Source organism: Temnothorax curvispinosus, unplaced genomic scaffold (assembly GCF_003070985.1).
Source record: "Temnothorax curvispinosus isolate PA1 unplaced genomic scaffold, ASM307098v1 QBEX01008959.1, whole genome shotgun sequence".
NCBI classification, from domain to species: domain Eukaryota; kingdom Metazoa; phylum Arthropoda; class Insecta; order Hymenoptera; family Formicidae; genus Temnothorax; species Temnothorax curvispinosus.
The window spans coordinates 165,394-186,564 of NW_020218739.1; the positions used below are offsets into that span (position 1 = coordinate 165,394).

At 46.1% G+C, this 21,171-nt stretch overlaps 1 protein-coding gene across 15 annotated transcripts in view; it reads left to right on the forward strand.

Annotated features, from left to right (window-relative positions):
• Positions 1–21,171, forward strand: part of LOC112458489 (ephrin type-A receptor 4) — a 90,725-nt gene that overhangs the window by 19,323 nt on the left and 50,231 nt on the right. For 14 of the 15 annotated variants that reach the window (XM_025022143.1, XM_025022149.1, XM_025022146.1 and 11 more), the window contains exon 2: positions 13,684–14,352. In XM_025022143.1, coding sequence (XP_024877911.1) covers positions 14,223–14,352 — 130 coding nt within the window. In that variant the 5' untranslated portion in view covers positions 13,684–14,222. Of the gene's footprint in view, positions 1–8,030; positions 8,071–13,683; positions 14,353–21,171 lie in introns of those variants that run through there. The other variant, XM_025022144.1, reaches the window with a different exon arrangement.

The window sequence follows — 21,171 nt, forward strand, 5'->3', positions numbered from 1 at the left end:
AAAATTAATTTCTATATCTGAAGCGGAATAAATCGATAATGATAACTTTCTTGATCTAATTTAAGAATGTGAAACGGATTCGTACATTGCGAGATTTTATTTTTTGCAATGGAATTTTAATACAATGGAATTTTAAACCAATCAAGTTACGATGCACTATATGACTGAAGAATGAGATGTAATTGTTATTCTTCACGTCACAGCGCATTGTCGTGAGTAGGATTGAGCGACAGTCAGGGGGATTCATTTGCGATAGTGCAAACGCACCTTTACGTCTCCTCCTCTGTCTTTCTCTCTCGTGGATCTTCTCTTTCCGCTAGCGATGCTTCTCGTAATTGGCGTGACACGCTCTCCCATTCCTTCGTTCTATAAGTCGCGGGAGAAGCGAAGCGTACGGGCGATACACTCGAACGTCGCGTCGCGTCGTCCTACGTCCTCGAGGACCCGACGCGATGCCAAGGTTAGCGGCCCGATACGCGGGGCGTCGTCGCGTTATTCTCGATGACGGATACGGCGAAAAGTGCGGTCTCCCTCCGACGCGTTCAGCTCCGTTTTGCATAGAAATGTATTTATCGCGTCCGACGGAACTGCGGTGATATCCACTCGGGAATATTCCGACAAAACGGAGGGGAAGTACGAATTCGTCGCGCGCTGAAGAAATTTGCGACACAAACGGCCGCGTAATCCAGTTTGGCGACGAATAGCGAAATCCGTAATGAAGAATGTCGGATGAGGAGATGAATTGTAAGCCTCCTTCTAGAGAAGAATTTCTGCATACTTTCCGTATACAACGGCGGCTTTGTGTAGCCGCGGATCCCCGCGCGTTCTAACCCCCTACATCGGGGCCCTATTCACGTTTATGTTAATTCCGCAAACGAGCGGTATTCATGGAGGGAGATACGCGCGGCGTAAAAACTTGGCATGCAATTTTCTCCGTGAACGCGCGCGCGTAATCGCGGAAAAGAAACGCGCGACGCGTACGTGGGTCGTCGCGAGAACGTTTCCCGTGGCTACGCGGCCGGATTTTTTCGCGCGCGAAACTCGATGATTTATTATTAATGAACGGTGGGCTGACTTTCGAAGGAAACCATTAATTATCGAGCCGTGCAGATTGCCGCGAAACCGCGCTCGCTCGACCGGACCTGACCGAGACTGTCGTGACCTCGTTTCCAACTGCAAATTATAACTTACGGGCTTTGCATTATTTCCCATCGCCCGTGTCTCCCCGGCTTCTTGAATGCGCTGTCGCGTGATCCGCATGGGTTTTCTTTTTCTCTCATATTGGGCCGGAATGCCGGATTAAATCGCGAAGTCGTCTGTGATCTCCCCGTAATTTATTCCGAGAAACTCTCTTCGATGTCCTCTCCATGGCCATGCATCGAAGGCTGGCTTAAGCGACGCCAAAACGATAGCTCGATTTCCGATAATTGCTCGATCGATCCGCCGCTACCACCCTCACCTCCCCCGGCACTCTGTTTCGACGGGGCGAAAATTCGACTAGTCGGTTTTTCGGCTTTTTTCGGCGACGGGAAAAAATATCGTGCTCGATACTGCGTTCGACGTGAATTGCATCTCGTCAATCGTCCGATATTATTTAACCGTCTGTATCGCGTGAATAACCGCGCGCATTTACCCTCCGCTCTACCCGCTTTTCTTTACCCTCTCTTTTCTTCTCTTTTATCGCGCTGCCCGATTCACAGCCGGTAACCGATGATTCGATATATTGCATAAGATCGATGCCGATGGAAACTGAAAAAGGTAACCGACCGCGCTTAGATAAATCTGAAAAAACGAGGTCGCGATTAGGGTGGAGAGCGAAGGGGGAATTGTAACAATACAATAATAACTCAGCCAAAAATAGTATACTTATTTTTGTTACACATTTCCACAATTTATTTCTCTAATCCACTAAACTTTATATACATGTCACTTATTCAAACGGAGGAAGAAAATGTATTTCACAGAATTCTAAACTTTTCAACATTTTGAATTTAAAAAAACACTTTTGCGCCTTTCGCAACGGGTTAAACCGGGACGCTGTCAAAAAACTTGGAACAAGTTGAAGTAGATTGGATACATATAAAAGGGAAAAAAAGTCCCCCGAGGCACTAGTCTCTCAAACCCCCAAGACTCACCCTCCGACCAAAGATTTTCGACGGAGGGATTAACTGTAACACGAGTCCGACATCACAAACTCGCGTCTTTACGAAGTCGTCGTTTCGATATCGAGCGCGTGAGAGACTTGGACAGCGTCTCTCTTGCCCGTCACGACCCAGTAATCGCGGCCGTCATCAGTCGTCGGAGAGACGACCAAGTGTAGCAGGTATCAGCTGTTGCTTTTCTCTCTCCCTTGGCTTCTGCTCTCCCGGCTGACTTTTCTCGCTCGACTCGCCGCGCGCGCTCGCGCGGCCCTTCAGGGTCATTAAGAATCCATTAAGAGTTTTCCAAACTCGGGAAACTAAATATAAACTAGGCGGCCGCGAGCGTAGCAGGTGGCGTCTTAAGCGACGCTCGTACAAAAAAGTACGAAACGAAGGAGAGAACGACGATGGGGAGAAGGAACTCTGTATACGCTCTCCTCGTTCTCTCTCTTTCTCTCTTCAGGGACAGCCCCTTCGCGTTGAGGGAAGGATTATAACACTAGGCGCATAGATACTTTGCTTCTCTCTCTCTCTCTCTCTCTCTCTTTCTTCGGGCTGGTCCATAGCGATGACGACTTCTTCGGGATAATTATCGTGAAGGCGTTTCGAACGGGCGATAATCCGTTTAGTAGCTAGATAATATATATCCTTTCAATAGATGCTAATCAATATCGTATGCAGTTAATTATACAATTACACGGTATTATTGCCGAGGTACATTAGCCTCAATCCTTTGGACGCGTAAAGTTGTATGATGGAAACAATAGGTTCGCGGCAACGCAGTATGTAGGTCATACAGAAAATAATAATGCTTAACGTCACAGCATTCGAACGTTGAGTTTCGATTATATGAAAATTATATGCGCTGCGAAAGGCACTTCGAGTCGCGGAAAAAATGTCCCGAACTCATGACATCTCATGAGCGACCTATCGATGAGTGAAAGTTCATTTCCATCGTCTCTCGATCGACACGCGGATCCCACTCGGAATAGAGTTTTATTTACCGCCAGGTGAAAGTCTTCCTGAGCCGTACCGCGAGTTTAATTGAAAACCGTGGTCCGGAAGACCACCGAGAGACACCGCGCTTGCAAGATCGTTTTACGAACGATTGCACATTACTCATAAATATACATACACATATCAATATGTACACGTCCTCTTTCTCGTGCCTGGGAAATTAATCATCTATTCATGCGCGTCGAGTCTTTGTTCCTGGGTGATTAAGCCCAGGCGATATTCTCACCAATTCTCGGGCCGAGCGATATCCGCTGTCGCGGGTGACTTCGATATGTTCCGTGTGCGTCTCACGAGGACAGTCCGCCGGACACCGGAGCTGGATAACATTCCTCCGGCATTTTTCAGCGGTTCCTTTTTTGCCCCGTTTCTCCTTTCTTCGTCATCGTTGGCCCTGCACTCTCCGCGGCGTTCTGATTGTACCGGTAATCGAGGTCGTTAATCACTGTTATTTGTCGTACGGCGACGCCGGAAGCGCCGAGGTCGTGGTTAACGAGAAAAATAGACATCGCATTTACAGCGAGCGAGTGAATGTCGGCAAACGAGAGCAACAACATCGACGAAAGAGAGACGAAATTGAGAAAGGACGAAGGAAAATTCACTCGCGGCTAATTTCCACCGAGACACCGTTCGCTGTTTCTACCTTTTTTTCTATTTCTGTCTGTTTCTTAACAGAGATGCAAGTGTCGAATGCTTAACCAAGTCGTTTGCGAGTCCTCGTTTTACGTACGAAAAAAAATTAGAGCCTAATTAGCGAGAAACTTGATCTTCACAATTTCCGCCGTAATATTAATCAAAAGTTTTGAAATGTATATGGCTATTTAATAAATACTTAGCGAGTACAACAGCTTTAGTCTTTCTGGCATTTATGACTTTGTATACATTAAGGGTAAATCTTCCTTAATCTATTTTATTTTCTCAATATATGGGGATCTTAGCTCAGAGACGTGTCTTTGTATTAAAGTACCCTCATAAACTGGCGCGGTAAGAGGACACCATCGCCGTCTAAAACGGCGCAGCGGCGGATGAACCTCGCCGGGATCATTACGATCGAGTGCACATCTAACGAACGGTTACTTGTTAATGGAACGATTCCCCCATTGAGGATCATCCGTGGCACCGTATGTGGGGTTGCGAACGGAAACCCCATGCTGCCTTCGCTTCCTCTGGATCGAGTACGACACCGGTGTCGGGCGACCCCCCGAATCTCTCTCTCTCTCTTTCCCCTCTGATCACATTGCATGAATGTTGTTCCCGCGAGCCCGTTAGTTTCGCCTCTTAATTAGGAAAAATAAAGCAAGTGGTTATTTTTCGTCCACGACTGGTTGTTTACGGACTCAAGGTAATGTTTCGACTCGATGATTTTTGGCGGAAACAAGTGGTAACATTTGTCATGACGTATACGATTTAACTTTTTGTTATATTCTTTGTCTGCGATGTGCATTTGAAACAATGGGGCATAATAGATAAAAGATTACTGTTATTGTCTTAAATGTTCATTTGTCTTCGAAAATAATGCGATAAGAAATTTACAAAACCGTGAAAACAGAATTTATTTAAGCTGGTGATTTGACGATGCGTTCAATACTTGCATTCCAATTTTTACATTTGTTAGTATGATAAAAGAATACTATGGTGATAGTATTGAACGATTTTTCTCTGCATTGCAGTTTAAATTTAAAGTTTCTATACATTTAAAAATTTGTGGTATAATCTTTTATATACGTTTGCATTGATTCATCGATGCACTATTAGAAGAATAATGTGTTACGTTACTATAGTTTCCGTATACATTTACGGAGTAAACAAAAATTCGCTTCGTTAGACATATGGGGATTCCCCAGATACCTGCCTCGTTTGTCGTGATATTAAATAAACTGGAATTTTATCTGAAATACCGTCACAACAGGCTCGCAGGCTGTACAAATTCCGGGTCAGAATCCGAGCGAAACCGTGCTCGTAACCAGCCGGTGTGTCTTAGGAGGGGGAAAGTAAACGGAGACGGGATGCGGATGAAAATATTTCTCGCGGGAGTGTGAGATCGTATACGCATCAGGGACAGGAGGGTAAAGTATCAGCTCGGTCAGCTAGGAGGAACATCCCAAGAGAAACCCCGAGGGATCGCGCGGGGAAAACAGGGCGTTCAGGGATGGAGGGACCCTCCATATGTCACGAGGACGATGCTACCCTGATGTCGGAGCATGGTCCGATCCACGCAAAAATGCGAGGAGAATTGTGGGAGTGCGGGAGATTTAAGTAGAAGAGAAGAGCGATAGATATACAGAGAGAGAAAGAAAGAGAAAAAAGGATCGAGAAGTCTGGATAAGCCGGAAGTATGCGCTGGAATCGTGTGCGCGAGAGGACACACGGTTTTTTTCGTGACGAGATCCTTTTCTTCTCTTTTCCTTCTTCGCTTCTCGATAGATCACTTGGACAAAAGAAAGAAAACGAGGAGAACGAAACGGAACGACAAATTGTATCGCTTTCGAGTAGGAAGTGATAATTTCTGGGATTCGCGTACAGCCTTAAGCAGACAGGGAGGAAGGAGGCCTGATAATGCCTCGGGGTACAAAACAGAGATGTAGTCCTTTGAGGAATAATTTCGTTCCGAGGGGGAGGAGAACTCGCCTCGGCGACGCGACGGCGACTGACAAAAGCGTTTTAGCCCGTGAGAAGCTTCAAACTTTCCAGTCGAGAACTTCGCCTTCCGCGCCTGTTATTTATTGGATAAAGTAAGTACGCGTCGTTTCGCCAACGACGACGACGGCCGAAGATACGAGCTCCACCCTCCCGTCCACCCGTCCCCGCCTTCGCTTGTAGTCAGTTGTAATTTAACTTGGAGTATTAATGCTCCTAATTATTAAAAAGTAGCGATGAAAGCCCGTGTCTCGATCTCTCGCGTTCTTTTAAACGCGAATGAAAATTAATTAAAATTTTATGCGCATGTTGAAAAGAAAAAGATAAGTCTCACCGTTCGCGTCATGTTTATCCGCCTATCTGTGTCAAACATATATCACAGTTATTTATGTAGTTATTTATGTAGTTGACAATATATCTAAAAATCTCTCTTTAGTTCGTAAAAAAAAAAAACAGTTTGTATAATGCCTTTCGGGAATGATGCACAACACCTCGCGTTGAGCTAAGCATAAAACTAAATATAGCGGAAAGAGACAATCTCCAACGGTGAGACTTAGGAGAAGGGAAGAGGGATGGGGGCGAGATATTCCAACAAAGGGACAGTGCGAGAACGAGAAAATGAGAATGAGAGAGAGAGAGAGGGGGGGGGGGAAACGAAAGCCATATGGCCCTAGATGTGATGCGCGCCCACGAAAGAACCAACGGAAGAAACGTCGAGGAACAACGACTCCGGAGTTTTCGTTTGAGCCCTCTCGTGAAATATAGAACTATTGGGGCCCCGTGAGTAAAATTACGAGGCACGCGAGACCGTCCTCATGGGAGCCCATTGCCCGAAAAGACGCGAGTATATCATCGTGCACACGCACTCGCGTGCGTCGATACGGGAGCGCGTGTGCGTTCTCGAAGGATTGCCCCGCGTTGCTTCACGATACTTTAAACGCAATCCGGGGACGCGCGGTAACGACGAGGAGCTTATCGTCGAGATTAGAGACATATAAATTACGACGAGGCGTAAGCACGGGCTCTCCTTATCCACGTACATACTCTCCTCGCTGCTCTTTTCGTCTTTTCTAACGAGGGAGAGAGAGAGAGAGAGAGAGAGACTCCGCCGCGAGGGACTCGGAAAGACCGAGGAGACCGCTAATGGCCGAACTATTTTGACGTATGCGAACGTCGTACGGAACGTTTGTCACGGCGTCACGGATAAAGCGAAGGAAACGTGGATTAGGCTATCACCTGGCGACAGGCCCAGATTCTGTCTTCCTGTCGCCTCTTCGGGATCCCGTGTCCTTTATACGCGCGGCTTTCCACCTCTGCCTCCCTCGTCCCTCGATTATCCCTCCTGGCGAAAACGCGATAAAGATTCCGTCGAAGCAGATTCTTTCCCCGTGAACGGGAAAAGGAATGGAGGTCAGGATCGCGTGACTGATCGCTGATGAACTCCACGGAGGCCATTAGCTTTATCATCGGGTGTCCAGTTGCATGCTGGACGACACACGATAAGAAATGTACCGGTTTTTCCTCGTTACTTTCAGTTATACGCTCGAACGACTCGTATTTGTCTCTTTAAGTTTCACGATATATCGCTCGGAAATGGTGTCCTTTAGTTTCGTACTCTCGCTCACGTATATCATGCAAGTTCTATTGCGTTCCCTTAATCTTGAGGACATTGATCTTTTGCTCTTTAAAAGGAGCTCTTTTAAGTTAAAACATCTTTGGAAAAGGATCTTTTCATTATTTTTTATTTTATTTTCTGCATTACAGTATATTATAGTATTGCGATAATTTTATATGATTAAAAAGATATCGGTGTGCAACGAGGAAACACATAGAAGTGTTTCTCTTCGATTTCGATAAACTTGTAATATGTTGAAATTAGTACCAAAATACAAAACTATTTTTTTTATATACATAATTTTTTTCAAATTTTTTTACTGTCTAAAAATCCGTGTGAGCTATTTTATTTTTATCTTGTTTATCCGTTCCGTTTACCATCAGTTTAGTTGCAGGTCTGATAAAAACTTAAAAATGGCAAAAAGGGTTATCTCTCTCTTAAAATGAAAATAGAACACAAGATGTTCAAAGTGCAGGAAAATACGCTGTTTCCAAGATTTGTCTGACGCATATCATGATAAACAATATAAAAATGTAGTTATATATTATATAATATGTAACTATATTTCTATATAAATGATAGTATAAAAGTAACATCGCATTGCGGACATGAGTAGTACCGTGCGTGACATCGTATCATTATATTATTAGTGACTGCGAGTTTGTAAGTACATAGGTACTATATTTAGAACTTCTGTTTATATTAATACTTTTCACATATCTTTTTATTTTTACAGTTCCTTTAATATTAAAGACGATATGAAATCTATCATTTGTTGTTGTTGTTATATATTAAAGTATTATGTGATTAGAAATCCTACACATGTCTGTAGCAATTGTCATATAATCGTGATTTTTATAACGAAAAAGCACAAAGAGAACATATAGGGTGGACATATCGAGTGGGTGAAATAACACACGAATAGATCTTTTTTCAGCTATTTTCCGATTTGTCCATATTTCGGAATACGACTTTGTTATACATAGTTGGATTCGGCATAACATACCCTTCCATTTGGTCGAAAAAAGTTTTTTAGATTACAAAAAAAGTGAGTGGTGGGGATGTGTGATCGCAATCCGACGCAATCCACAAGCCGATGTTTGTAGTGCAGCATTGTAAAGCACTCTTGAAAATCCATTTCATTCTTATTTTAAAAAATTTTTTATCTTTTATAGTTTCGACGATATTCACTTTGGAAAAAAAAAGATTTTTTTCAAAGGGATGTTTTACCCTCTAAAAGTGCACGCGTACTGGCACGTATATAAAATAACACGAGTTCCCTATTTTGATATAGATTTCAATATATTACAAGCTCATCAAAGTCGGAGGGAGGCGTGCTTCCGCATGCTTCCTCGTAAGTAACGAGGAAACATAAAAACATAATCGACGATACCAACGCCGTTGATTATAGCGGAATGCCAATAAATGTATGGCGAGTCTTATTTCTTATATTTCAGGCGCTCGCGTAAACGTCAGTTTCCTTCACGCAGATGTTTCGTTTAGATAATCTCTCCGTGCCTCGATCACGAAGACTATTTATAAATCATGCGAATCTTCAACACGCGCGCGTATACTCTTTGTATTTCAATCGTTTCAACGGGGTCGAAACGACCCGAACCGGATGCTTCGTCTGTTAAGTTTTCGACGCCGAGAGATCCGACTGAATCTCCTCACGAGCCAGATCCGTTCGAGCACAATGAATCCGATTGACGCGACAGCGACAGCGATATGACGATGCGCGCAGTGCAGCCGATACGCGAAATCTTAATTAAACATGAATGAGAATCGAACACGCGTTGCGTCTCTCGGTCGGACCGTGGTTTTGCTCGATGCAATATCACAGGAGCTCGCACGGCTCACTTTCACCTGGCACAAACGGCCAGGTTAGTTGCGAAATTCTCGCGGTTTTGTGTATATCGATACCCGCGGATTTGTTCGCGTTCCTTCTCGCAAATCCAGCCGCGCTTTACGCGAGCATTTAATTCGCACGATGCTGTTGCTAATTGCATAAAGCGAATGCGAATAAAATTTACAAGCTTGTAGCGAATAGCAGCAGTTAAATTGCATCGGCTTTCATTTTTTTTCCTCACTTGCATATTTAACGCGCGGCGCGATAGTTTCGTAACAAAAGAAAACTGATTAAGGTTCATTACGCGGTAATTGCAAGCAGTGCTTGGCGGACGGTATTATGAGTTTTAATTATGAAAAGAGGGGAATCTAGTAATGTTGGAAAAATCTTTTCTTTTCCATCCTCTTCCTCGTCGTCTCTCAATCTTTTCTTCTTTTTTAACATCAACATAAATTGAAATCCTGGACGTAGATACACACAAGCGGCATAAATCAAAGCAACGGAAATAAATAATAGATCTAATCGAAACAAGCAGGGGGAGACTCAAAGGAAGACATAAAAGAAAAAGAGATGACATAATGGCTCAAAGAATTGTTTTAAAATTCTTATCTTTACAAACACATCGCAATAAAATCTCGAATAGGACGATCGTGAACGGAGATTCTAAAAAGTGGACCCGATCACGCGATGGCCGCCTTAACGACGATGTTCTCTCATTTATCAAGAATGGAAGTTGTCTCGCTTCTTGCGTCTATCCGTCACTCGTTAACCGGACGATCGTTACTATCGTAAAAGTCGGCTAGGCGAGGAAGAAAAAGAATGAAAAAGAGAGAAAAGGGAGAGATCGGGTTCGAGGTAAAAAACGTAGTTTTGGAAAAATAATAGCGCCCGGATCGGCTCCGAGAGTGGCGATCGTCCAAGGTATAATAATTTCGAGGAACCTACTCTCTTTCTCCTACGCCCTTCGCAGGCCTCCCCCGCTCTTCGCCCTGCGTCTGTGTCTGCGCTGCTTCTCTCGTCTCTCCCGAGTATACATCTTTTCTTTGTTACGTTTACGAGCCTCGTCGGATCCGGAGTAAAACCGCGCCGCTCCTCCTTCCTCCTCCTTCTCATCCCTCCCCGGTGCACGCGGCACGCCGGTGAAATAAATCCGTATATTCCGGGGGGTCTTAAATTCAACCGGAAATAGAATTTGTCCCGGGGCGGTCACGGGCGCCGGCAGTGGTGCGAGGAAAGTCCGACGAAACGCAGAAAACAAGAAGAATCGGACGAAAACGAGAGCCTGCCGAGCCGCCGAAAGGTGAAGAGCAAGAAGAGGAGAAAGAAGATGAGCGAGTACTCACACGTGGCTACGCGACATTATTTTAATGCACTTTTTCTCTCCAAATAGCGAAAAAATGCTAATGAATAAGAAACAAAAATTACTCGTATTTTTCGTCACAGGAAATGAGAATATAGATTTCCGTTACGTTAATTAGAAATAGAATTTCATGATGCGTTAATTATCATTCTTATGACAGTCTTGAAGGCTTGATTTTTTTCATTATTTACTTTTCATACGAAAGTCAGTTTGATGAAATAAAAAATTTCTTGTTGTAATGCGGTGTCTTACAATTAGTACAAACTAAAAGAACCGTTATCGAGTTAGAATTCTAAGATCGAGCAGCATAAATTAAGCGATAAATTTCCGTTATGTATGACTATATATTTTTACCTTCTATGACCATCAAAGTGTCATTCATCATGTTTGGAGATACCGACAGACTTTCCTATCGGATAACGAACTTCTCCGAGGTAAACTCAGTGAAACTGCGACGACGGGGGGCGTCTTAATCTGGATAAAAACGTCCAACCTGGCTACATTGGCGAAAGTTTCTCGCGGGGTTGTATGCAAAGAGTGGTCGGGGGGGGTTCGCGGCGGTTGGGTGGAAGCGCGAACGCGACGTCACGAGACTCGAGGGGAGAGGGAGAGAGGGAGGCTTTTCACCTTGAAAGGAGGCAAGTGCACTCCAAGATATTCCCGAAAGCCGAAGAGAGGCATTGTACACAGTATGCGTGTATCAGAGGCGCACTCTCGGTTGTGCCCCCTTCTTCTTCCTTCCCCTTTTCTATGGGTTTGCGATGATCCAACGGGCGAGTGTCGCGGCTCGACGCGAAGCTCGTTGGAGGAGACGCGGCATCGCACAGAGGCAAGGCTTAAATTTTTCACGAACCACTCGAGTCGGGAGGTCTCCACCGCCTCCGAAATCTGCAATTTGGCGTAGGTACCTACCTGGGTGGTGGGTACACGGAAAGAGGTCTGGTCCGGAAGAGGACGCGAGGCAAAAATGTAGAGAGACAAAGGGAAGGAAAGAGTGAGGCTTTTGCTCGTTGAAGGAGGTGGCCAACCACCTAGTGAGCGACCCGCTAGCGAGAGAGACGATACCCGTCGTGTTTACGTCTGCTTTTCGACGGAAGGAAAAAGTATAACTGGTAACGAGACGCGCGGGGATTGAACAAGGGAAAAAATGGGAAATAGCGTCTCAAAGGTACTCGCCTACGGGCAGCCATCCTCCTCCTCCTCCATCGCCACTTCAATCTCTCTCTCGTGCTCTCTCTCGAGACGAGCGGAGCTGTTTTCGGCAATTTCTCTAGCGGGTCTTATTAAAAAAGTGAATGAGAAGGCTGGGGATGAAAGGAAGCACTATGGATTTCTAGCCCGTTCCGAAGAGGAAGTCGTTCTGAAGTTGGAAGAAGGCGGAACGAGAAGGACGATGAAGGAGACCCGAAGAGGTGCGCCGTAAGGTAAAAGGAAGACATCTTAAATTTTTGACGAGACCACTCGTTGAGCAATGGCAACGGCAGAAAACGAGTGATACCAGCAGCGGTTGGTAGCCGAGCTAGGAGGCGCTGTCCGCCAAGCCGAGCCGAGTCGAACCGAGCTACAGCAGCAGCAGCGGCAGTGGCGGCGGCGTTTCACTGAAGTCTGCAATTTCGCGGATGCATCTTGGCTGACCTGGCTAGAGAGTCGGAGAGAAGGGGAAGAGTGAGAGAAGGTCTTTGCCCGCTTTAGAAGAACTAAAGCGCGCCTACCGCCGCTCTTTCTCTCTCTCTTTCTCTATCTCTTTCGTTCTGTCTCTCCTCTGTCATCCTCTCTCCTCGCCTCTTTCCTCTCTCCTTTTTTCTATCTTTCTTTCATACACTTCTTTGACACGCACTCGCTCTCTTTCACCCCTTTATATTTCGGCACTCTAGAATTTCGTTCCTACTTCGATCCTCGCGCCCGTGCCTCCTCGCACGCGGCACCCCTCTATCTTTCCTCCTCTATCTTGTTTCTCTCGTTTCGTCGAAGAATGGCGAGACGCCGGCCAGACCCTAGAGCCCTAGCAGCCGAAGCGAAAGCAAAAGACGCAGTTGGCCGAAAAGGGATGGTCGATGTTTCGCGCCCTCTCTCCCTCTCTCTCTCTCTCTCTCTCTCTCTCTCTCTCTTTCTGTTTCACTCTCCCTGCCGTGTCGCGTTCCCTACAAGCGTGAGAAAAGGACAGGAATCGAAGATAGAGGAAGCGAGAGGGAGACGGATAAACGCATGGTATTGATCCTGGAACCCCCTGCTCTCCCGTCTCGCCTTATCCCGGCACCCTTCCACTATCGTGATGAACCCCAAAGTTTTGTACGGGGCTTTCGCCCCTTTTCCTATTTCTTTCTTCCCCTCGCCGTTCTTGCGCTCTCTCGTTACTAGCACTATTTTCTTTGCCACGCACGATAATTGCCCGTTGGACAGTAAGTAATTCCGGTCGGTGTCCCTGGAACTCTTCGCCAATGTGACGCAACTTGACCTTGAACTCGAGATATATCCTGTGCGTTTACTTTTCTTCCTTTATATGTGACACTTTTCTTGCCACTAGGCTTGTTAGATCAGTAATTAAAGGTCAGCATTTTTAAAAGAAACAATGTAGGTGAATGATGCGAGGAATGATATCTTGCGACTCGTTTCTTAGGGTTTTATACATGTAGCGCAATTTAATGTCATTTTATTATCATTTGTAACTATACAAATTATCATACATTTTCTGTACATGATATCAAATAACGCAACGGGTGATTTAATATGCAGTATCAATTTATTAAAAAGAACATATTATAATAAAAATATTGTGTATATATATAAACCAGCAACATCGTTAGTTAAAGTAATGCCTTTCTCAATGAGAATTACGAAGATGATACCGTATTTTTCAGAGATGTCAGAAGTTAGAAGAGTAGAGAAAACAAAAGAACATTTGTAGTTTTGCCTTCCCATTCATGCGAGTGATAGAAACGATGTTGCTTGTCTACGCATGTCGCATACTATCACCTTGGAAGCAAGGGAAGGTACAACTCGCAACCAAGCAGAAAAAGTGGTGTGTCTAGATTTTAATTAACGCCAGCTATCTCTTTATTTCTTTCAGACGCAGCAGCTGGTGAAATCCAACCGTATCGCCATGTAAAGTAAGAAAGATTGATCTCCGTTCACCATTAAAGGAAGTCACGCGTAATAAATGAAGCAAGACGACAGTTCTGTGATATAAACTATTGGGCAGCATTGTATTCATAACGTTATCATTCGGTCGTCACCGAGACAAGAAATATCCGAAGAACGTGTGACTCACTGCCGTGTGTGAATCCGTTGGAAGAATTCTAAAGCTAAATAAGAGCGGCCGTCGGAGCGATAAGCTGGAGCACAAGCGGGCAGGCAAAGTAGTGGCCGCTGAAGAAGGCGGAGGTGGTGTCGACGAAGAGGGTGAAGGAATCCGGCGGTAGCTATCAGTGGCTGCACGTCGTCGGCTGCCGTGACGCGCAAGACGACGACGCGACGCGAAGCGCAAGGGGAGGCATGAGGAGACGAGAGTGACGACGCTCTGCCGGTGTGCTGCATCCTCTCGCACGGATCGTGAGAGGACCGGCGGCCGTCCAACGCGGCGGCAGTGGGGCCCACACGGAGATAAGAATGGCCCCCTTCAATATGGCGAGCGTAGCAGGCCTCCTAGCCACCTGCGCCGCCGTTGCTGCTTCCGCTGCCCACCTTCTGCCGTTGCTGCTGTTGCTAATCTGCCCGCGAGGGACCCAGGCGGAACAAGGTAAGCGCTCCTTCGTCGTCCGTTCGGCTCTCTATTCTCTTCTCTCTTCCTTACTTCATCTTCTTCTGCCTACCTATCTACGTAGGGCTAATCAAGCCGAGATGATAGTTCGCGGCGACACCTCGGGTCGCGATACATCGCGCCCGATTGCCACTCTCGGATGTATACTTAGCCAGATGTATCGGGTTAGGTAGGATCGAAACGGTTACTACTGCCGCCCGCGCTGCCGCCGCGTGATCGACCGATCTGTCGATCGTCTCGAGAAGGCGGAGTTCTTCGATGATCGTTTATCGTCAACTCGAGTCACCGATGACTTAATTATCTTCACGTTCACTAAAGTTACTTCTTTCAATACGGGAATCAAAATACTTCTCGTTAATCGTTGTGGTTCGTTAAGAGAAATAGTTTAGTATAAACTATCCGCCAAGAACTTTGTTTAAAGTAAATTGAGATTGTATGGCGAAAATAACCGTGACAGTATTGTGAAAAACAAGTTAATACAGATCATTTAATTGCGGAAAAGCACTTAATGCGACTGATAATTCACGCTATATCTCCTTTGTCCCGATCTGAGACCCTGGTCCTTCCTTCGACTAACGGAGAAGCGAACGTAAGAGACACGTTAGCTCGCATCAAGCCGACGTTTCCTGACGCTCCGGTCGTAATTTCGCGGCACGGCACGGCGCGGCGGCCGCGTGATTTATTGCACGGAGACGCTGAATACGAAAGGAAGGGAAAGAGAGAAAGAAAGACCAAATTGCCACGACACTAATTGCGCGCGCGTACGCGCCGCTATACTTACCCACACGACTATCCTAGCGACCGATCACGTGGTAGCTATGAGTAGATGAGAGCTATGCTCATCTGCTTTAACTCACATTAGACTGTTATTTTATATAATCCGCCTGCTCCTCTCTTCCTCGTGGGACAAAAGTTTCTAATTCTTATTTAACATCTCTTTTAATCATCTTTATCATGATACATGCGCTCGTTAAAGATTGAAGACTGTTTCTAAATTAGCGAAACTTTTACAGCTTATGTTTAATAATCCTTTTTTAATTTATGATACCTCTCAGATGCATTTTATTTTAAATTTACTCCGTCGACCGAACAAGGGGAAGAAATTTCAGGTCCACTTACATTAACTAAGCTCTTTGTTTCTCGTCTGTCCTTAATCGCGATATAATTTCTCGTCGCATCGGGATTCACGGTAACGCACTTTTAATTTTCTTTTTTCTTCACCCCTCCTTTTTTCCCTTCTTGCGAGCACCGAGTCAGTGTCCCGAGGCGATGGATGTTGTTTGCTCGGATAAAGGATTCTTCTGTGTGCACTGCCCTCGTCCTGATCGTTGCGAACGTGATTTAACGGAGCCAAGATTGGACCTTCCAGTCCCATTATGCGTTTCTGAAGATCATCCACGCGGGCTACGTTTTCCATATTTTAACCGAAAAAAAGTCTGGCGCCTGGGGCGTCTCGATGGCTCGCCCTCTCCGCGGCCTCTCTCATTCCCCCCTTTCGTAGAGGGGAATAACGATAATTTCGTAATGTGAACCAATCTTCCGAATTGCAAGATCGTCCGAGGTGCCGGTAGTTAGCGTTCAGGGATTAAAAGGGGGTCGTTTCGTCGCGCTTTTGGGGACGGTCGGCACGGCTCGAGACGCAGAGACGCCTTCACGAATTCGGCCAGCAAACTCGTGGCATCCCGCCTTATTTTATACGGTCAACGGTGCGGTTTTGGAACGTTTATGTAAAATAAAATGCACATGGGCGGCTGAAACCTTCCGCACGCGCGATTATACGGACCCCTGTTTAAATTCCATAATTTAAACACTAGAAATTAGTAGAAAATAAAATAATGGAACTTCTCGCATTTATTAGTCCTCGCCCTCTTTCCTCAGTCAAATATTGATTACATACTTTTGACGTCGTAAGAAAAAAAGAATATTTTTACAATATATGAAGTATATTTAATTTGCATCAATTTATAAATAATTAATTATTGTATATTTTATTAATCATATTAAATGTCCCAGATGTAGGGAGCATCTACACTGACCTTTATACATATGTTCGACTAGATAATAATCAAGGCTAAGGTCTCTCTCCCTCTTGCTACGCGCTATTTGCCCTTAGCGAATTTTGGCTGCCTCGGTTTCGAGATCTCCGGGTTACATCCTCCTGCGATCGCGACCACCGCGGACTAGCCGCGGCAAGTTTCCCCGACGACCCCTCGGGAGTTCTTCGCCCCCTCCCGGTACGTAACGCGTTTAATGGAACTTACCAAGGATCCGTTCCCAGTGGACCGTGTTTGCCAATGGAGGCGGCTAACTTCGTTTCCCCCGACTCGCACGAAACGCAAGCTCCTCGTTATCCTTACCCCCGCGATCTTTGCGCCTCCCGCTTCACTTCCTTCCGGTGCCGTCGTCGTCGCTGCCGCTGCCGCTAACATCCGCGAACTTTATCGTTCGATCGCGCTCGTGATCTCTAAGACGCGCGTCCATTACCTTAGTTCCCGAACTTTACAGGTACGAGCGCAGCCGATAACTCCGAGGGCATCGCTCGCTCTCTCGGAGCGAGCTTGCTCGCGAATTACCAGGACTTAAAACTCTTCATCGGCGCGTGACATCTTGCAAGATCGAATTCCTAAACTGCTTCTCGAAGTCCCGAATGCATACGTTTTTTTGGTCTCTCCTCTCGATATGCTTCATGGATCTAGATCGGTGATTTTCATTTTTTTCAACGCTAAAGAGATTTCCGAAACGACGAATTTTTGAACATTAAAAGTATTATTGTTTACTTTTAAATGGTGGAAATAATAGGAGTATCTATTTTATGATCAGGATTTTTAGATTACCAGAAATCTCTCAATTAAGCGTAATTTAGCTGCACCTCCTCATGCACTCGATCGAGCTCTTTCGAGGAATTTAGACGAACCTGTAATACGGCAGTCGAAACTCAATTACTTTCTTGAAGCAAGGCCCACGAGCGCTACCACGTTCGCTACTACCGTCCACTCGCGTTCCGAACTCATTTACTGCAGAGGCGAGTCCATCGTTTTGCCCCCCGACGATGCGATCGCCGGGAGAGCCGGCGAAACCCCACCCAAGACTCGAAACTTCCTTTCATTCGATTCCGTTGCACATTAGCGGACATTAGCCGAGAGCCAGCGCGAAATTAGAAGTGGACGAAATCGAAATTACGAAAAAAGTCTCCTTCTGTCTTCCTTCCTTTTCGTCTCGTCTCTATCGCTAATTTGTCTGCTGATTCCTTTATCGTAAATGCATTAATCAATACCGCCCCCTCGACGCAGCTCTTCTCGGGTGACCCTCCAGAAGATTGATTAAATTTCAGTTAATCCCGGTACGAGCGATCCCTCGTTCCGTCTCTCGTCGCATCACGCGCGAGTTTCCGAAGCTCTTTCGCAGCGTCTCACACGCGCTTCGCGGGAGACGGAGCAAGTTTATCTCTTCGGCAGCAACGAGGAAGAAGTTAGCGATTCCCCGGTGCAGGAACGGCATCGGGATATCGGGAGCAAGGAGCGGCGGTGACGGGCGGTAGCCGGGAACGGGTCTCGCGAGAGGCAGTCCTCTCTTCCCGAGCAAACTCGATTGCCTCCGCGAAAAGGCAGAAAGACTCGTTCGAGCTGCGCTCGTGGCCGTGCGAGAGCCGAGCTCTCGTCGTCTCTACTCCTTCCTCCTTCGGCTCCCTCTCTCATCCTGTCTCACTCCTTCCTTTTCTCCCGGCTGTTGCCTCTCTCTCTCTCGTTTCTTACTCTCTCAGGGCACGGTGAGTAAGAGACGCGGCAACGCCGCAGGAATGCCCCCGGCCAACCCACCGCATGCATACCTGTACAACCTACTACTCTGATCCTGGGCCCCGACTGTACACGAAGAAAGCCTGGCAGCATCCTATCGGCCCGACAAGGACGGAGTAGGACTTGTCCCCTATCGTCTGAGAAGCGAAGGGACGTGCGGGAGAGAAAGAGAGGGAGAGAGACAGAGAGAGGGAAGGACTGTGCCTGGCTCTCTTCGTGTATATTCGCGTACACGTGTACGTGAAGGTGGAAGCGAGGGCTTATGGTTCCGGCCCCCCTCTGTGTGCGCTGCCCATGCGCGAGGAAAAGATCACACGACGAATGTAGGCTACTCTCATTGACCGAACTCAACAGCGCTATGGTATCGTGGTTCAAAGGAAAGAGAGGGAGAGAGAAAGGAGAGGGCAAGAGGAATTCGAGATGGTACTTCTCCAGATGCATCGGTGCACCGCGACGAAAATACATCTATCGCGAAATTGACCCTCTTACGACTTGAGCGTTATGCGCTCCGCTGCACCATTATGCAATAACACAGAGAGATACGCGTTATCCCGTACCTAGCATCGCTGAAGATATTAAGGAGAACGCTCCCCGTAAATAAAAATAATAATATTTGAATATATAAGAGGTATTCTGGAAGAGAGAGCTGAACGAGCGTGATATCGAAATTAACGCAAATCGCTTCTCCGATTTCAGGATCAATTAGGAATGAAAACATATGGCGCTCGAGAAATTAATATATTCAAGCTATCAAGCGTCGTTATCGAAAACCTGTCAACGTCTCGATACGACGTTTCACTTATATCGTCGGAGGATGATTCGGTCGATATCCGTGAACAGACAGGGCATTCGCGTTCGATCACACTGTCGGTCGATCTTCCAAATCGGCTCTGTGGCGCGCCGAAAAAACTTCATATTTTTAACTCGACGCTGTCGTGTTACTCTTTCTCTCTCACTCACTCTCTTGTGAAATATCAATGCGATTTAAATATTCAATATCATCGGCGACGTGCAATATCTGCTCTCGGTAGCCCAAGCTGTGCCACAAAGGGGCGACCCAGTACAACCTGCCAGAATAAAAATCAGTATTTTTCATCTCGACGGTTTTTGTTTCGTCGGATGATTGGACGAAACCGCGCCCTCTCCCGTCCTCGTCGCCCTCCCTTTTTTAATGCCAATCTTACTCCTATAAATACACTAGCTTTCCGCAGCTGGACCACCGCAATTTTGTTTCCGCTGAAAGGAAACCGTCATCGGTGGTCCCTTTGTCGCGCGTTTCCTCTTCGTAGATTTTCCAACGACGGCGACGGCGAGATGCGGCCCGATCGCGCCGCAGAGACAAATAAACTTGTCAAACTCAGCGCGAGGCGGGAAAAACGTGCGGCACGAGAGTAAGAGAGAAAGAGAGAGAGAGAGAGAGAGAGAGACACTACGCGACACATATGTGTAATATGTGTATATCTTTCTACATATTCATGTACGTGCGTCTGTGTGCGTTTGTGTGTCTGTGTAAACGCGCCTTAAATGTGTATGTAACTCGCCGCAAAACGAGCATTGCGCGAGACGAAACGCGATATGCACGCACCAGGTACACGGCTGAACATAAATTTTAATCGCCGAGAAAAATCTCTCGCGAGTGAGATGGAAGAAAGGAGAGGAAAAAGAAAGACGTCGGTTATAAGAAGACGAGGAGACAGGTATAGAGATATATAGAGAAGTTAGGCATGCCGCCCAGTAAAACGCTTCGAATAGCGGGGCCCGAAGTACACCAACGATGAACGACTCGCGTTAGCCCCGTGTTACGTGTTTCCCCATTTCAGACGGGTATTCAAACCGGTATAATTTCCGTGAGCTCGAGCTTCGATGCTGTAGGCCAGGAGTGTCAAGCTCAGTTCTCGCACGGCTCGTCCTAAACATTCAAATTTGTTGATAATTGATTGCTAAATGCTTTGCCATCGTGTACTTGCGATATAACGTTTTATTTTACAGAAGAATAAAATATATGCTGTGTGTAAATTGCCAATTTAATATAAGTAAATGAAGAAGAACTCTATGGGCCGGTATCACAGTCTCCGATTAACGTGATCTTCCGATTAAACTCACTCTTCGTCTCTTTCTAGGGGGACAGTTTGAAAGAGATGCAGAGTGAGTTTAATCGGAGGATCACGTTAATCGGAGACTGTGATACCGGCCCTATACTAAAGAAAAACATTTAGGAATAATTGAAATTTAAGTAAACAACTTATATTGTTTAATTTGTTTGTTACACGTAGGTGTAAATGTTCAGGTTGTTATGATTGATTATTTGCTAGATAGCTATAACATCGTTCCTTTACAACGTTCCTGTACAACGTTACCCCTGCGTGAGAGAGCAAACTAATCTCACGGAACGATATTTTCAATAATTATATTACGGGACGCGTGGAAAGGTGGTAAGCAATTTGTCGGACAAGGAAACAATATGCGAGGATCGAATGAGACGAATTGCTCCTCGGAAGTCGAAAGTGGCGTGTATCGACGTGTATATATGTATATGCCCGGCGCGCGGGGCATTTTATATAAGTATAGATATTTTTTCCCGGTTTTTACACCCCCGTGTGCGCCGCCGTCTAACAGCGCGCTTTCGTTTCTTCTCCGTGTATCTCCTCCCTTCTTCATCCCCATAAAGTCTCTCGAGGCGTCGCGATGAGGGCGTGAGCGTCGGCTGGTTACATTTCCTAGCAGACCATTATTTCTCTCTTACACCTACGCGCGTGCGAACACGCCTCATCTCCACACACATACACACACACACACACATGAATCGGCACGGCACACGTATACCGCGCGAGCTCCGGGTATTTTCTCCCTTTTTGCCCCCGCTACTACATTACCTTTTCCGAGCAGCAGGGAGTTAGGAGTGTCTCGCTGCATATTAATGAAAAAATTTGTGACTTCCCTCCGTCATCCAGCAGCAGCCGCTGCCGCCGCCGTCGCACCTGCGAAAAAAGGAAGAGCTGGAAAA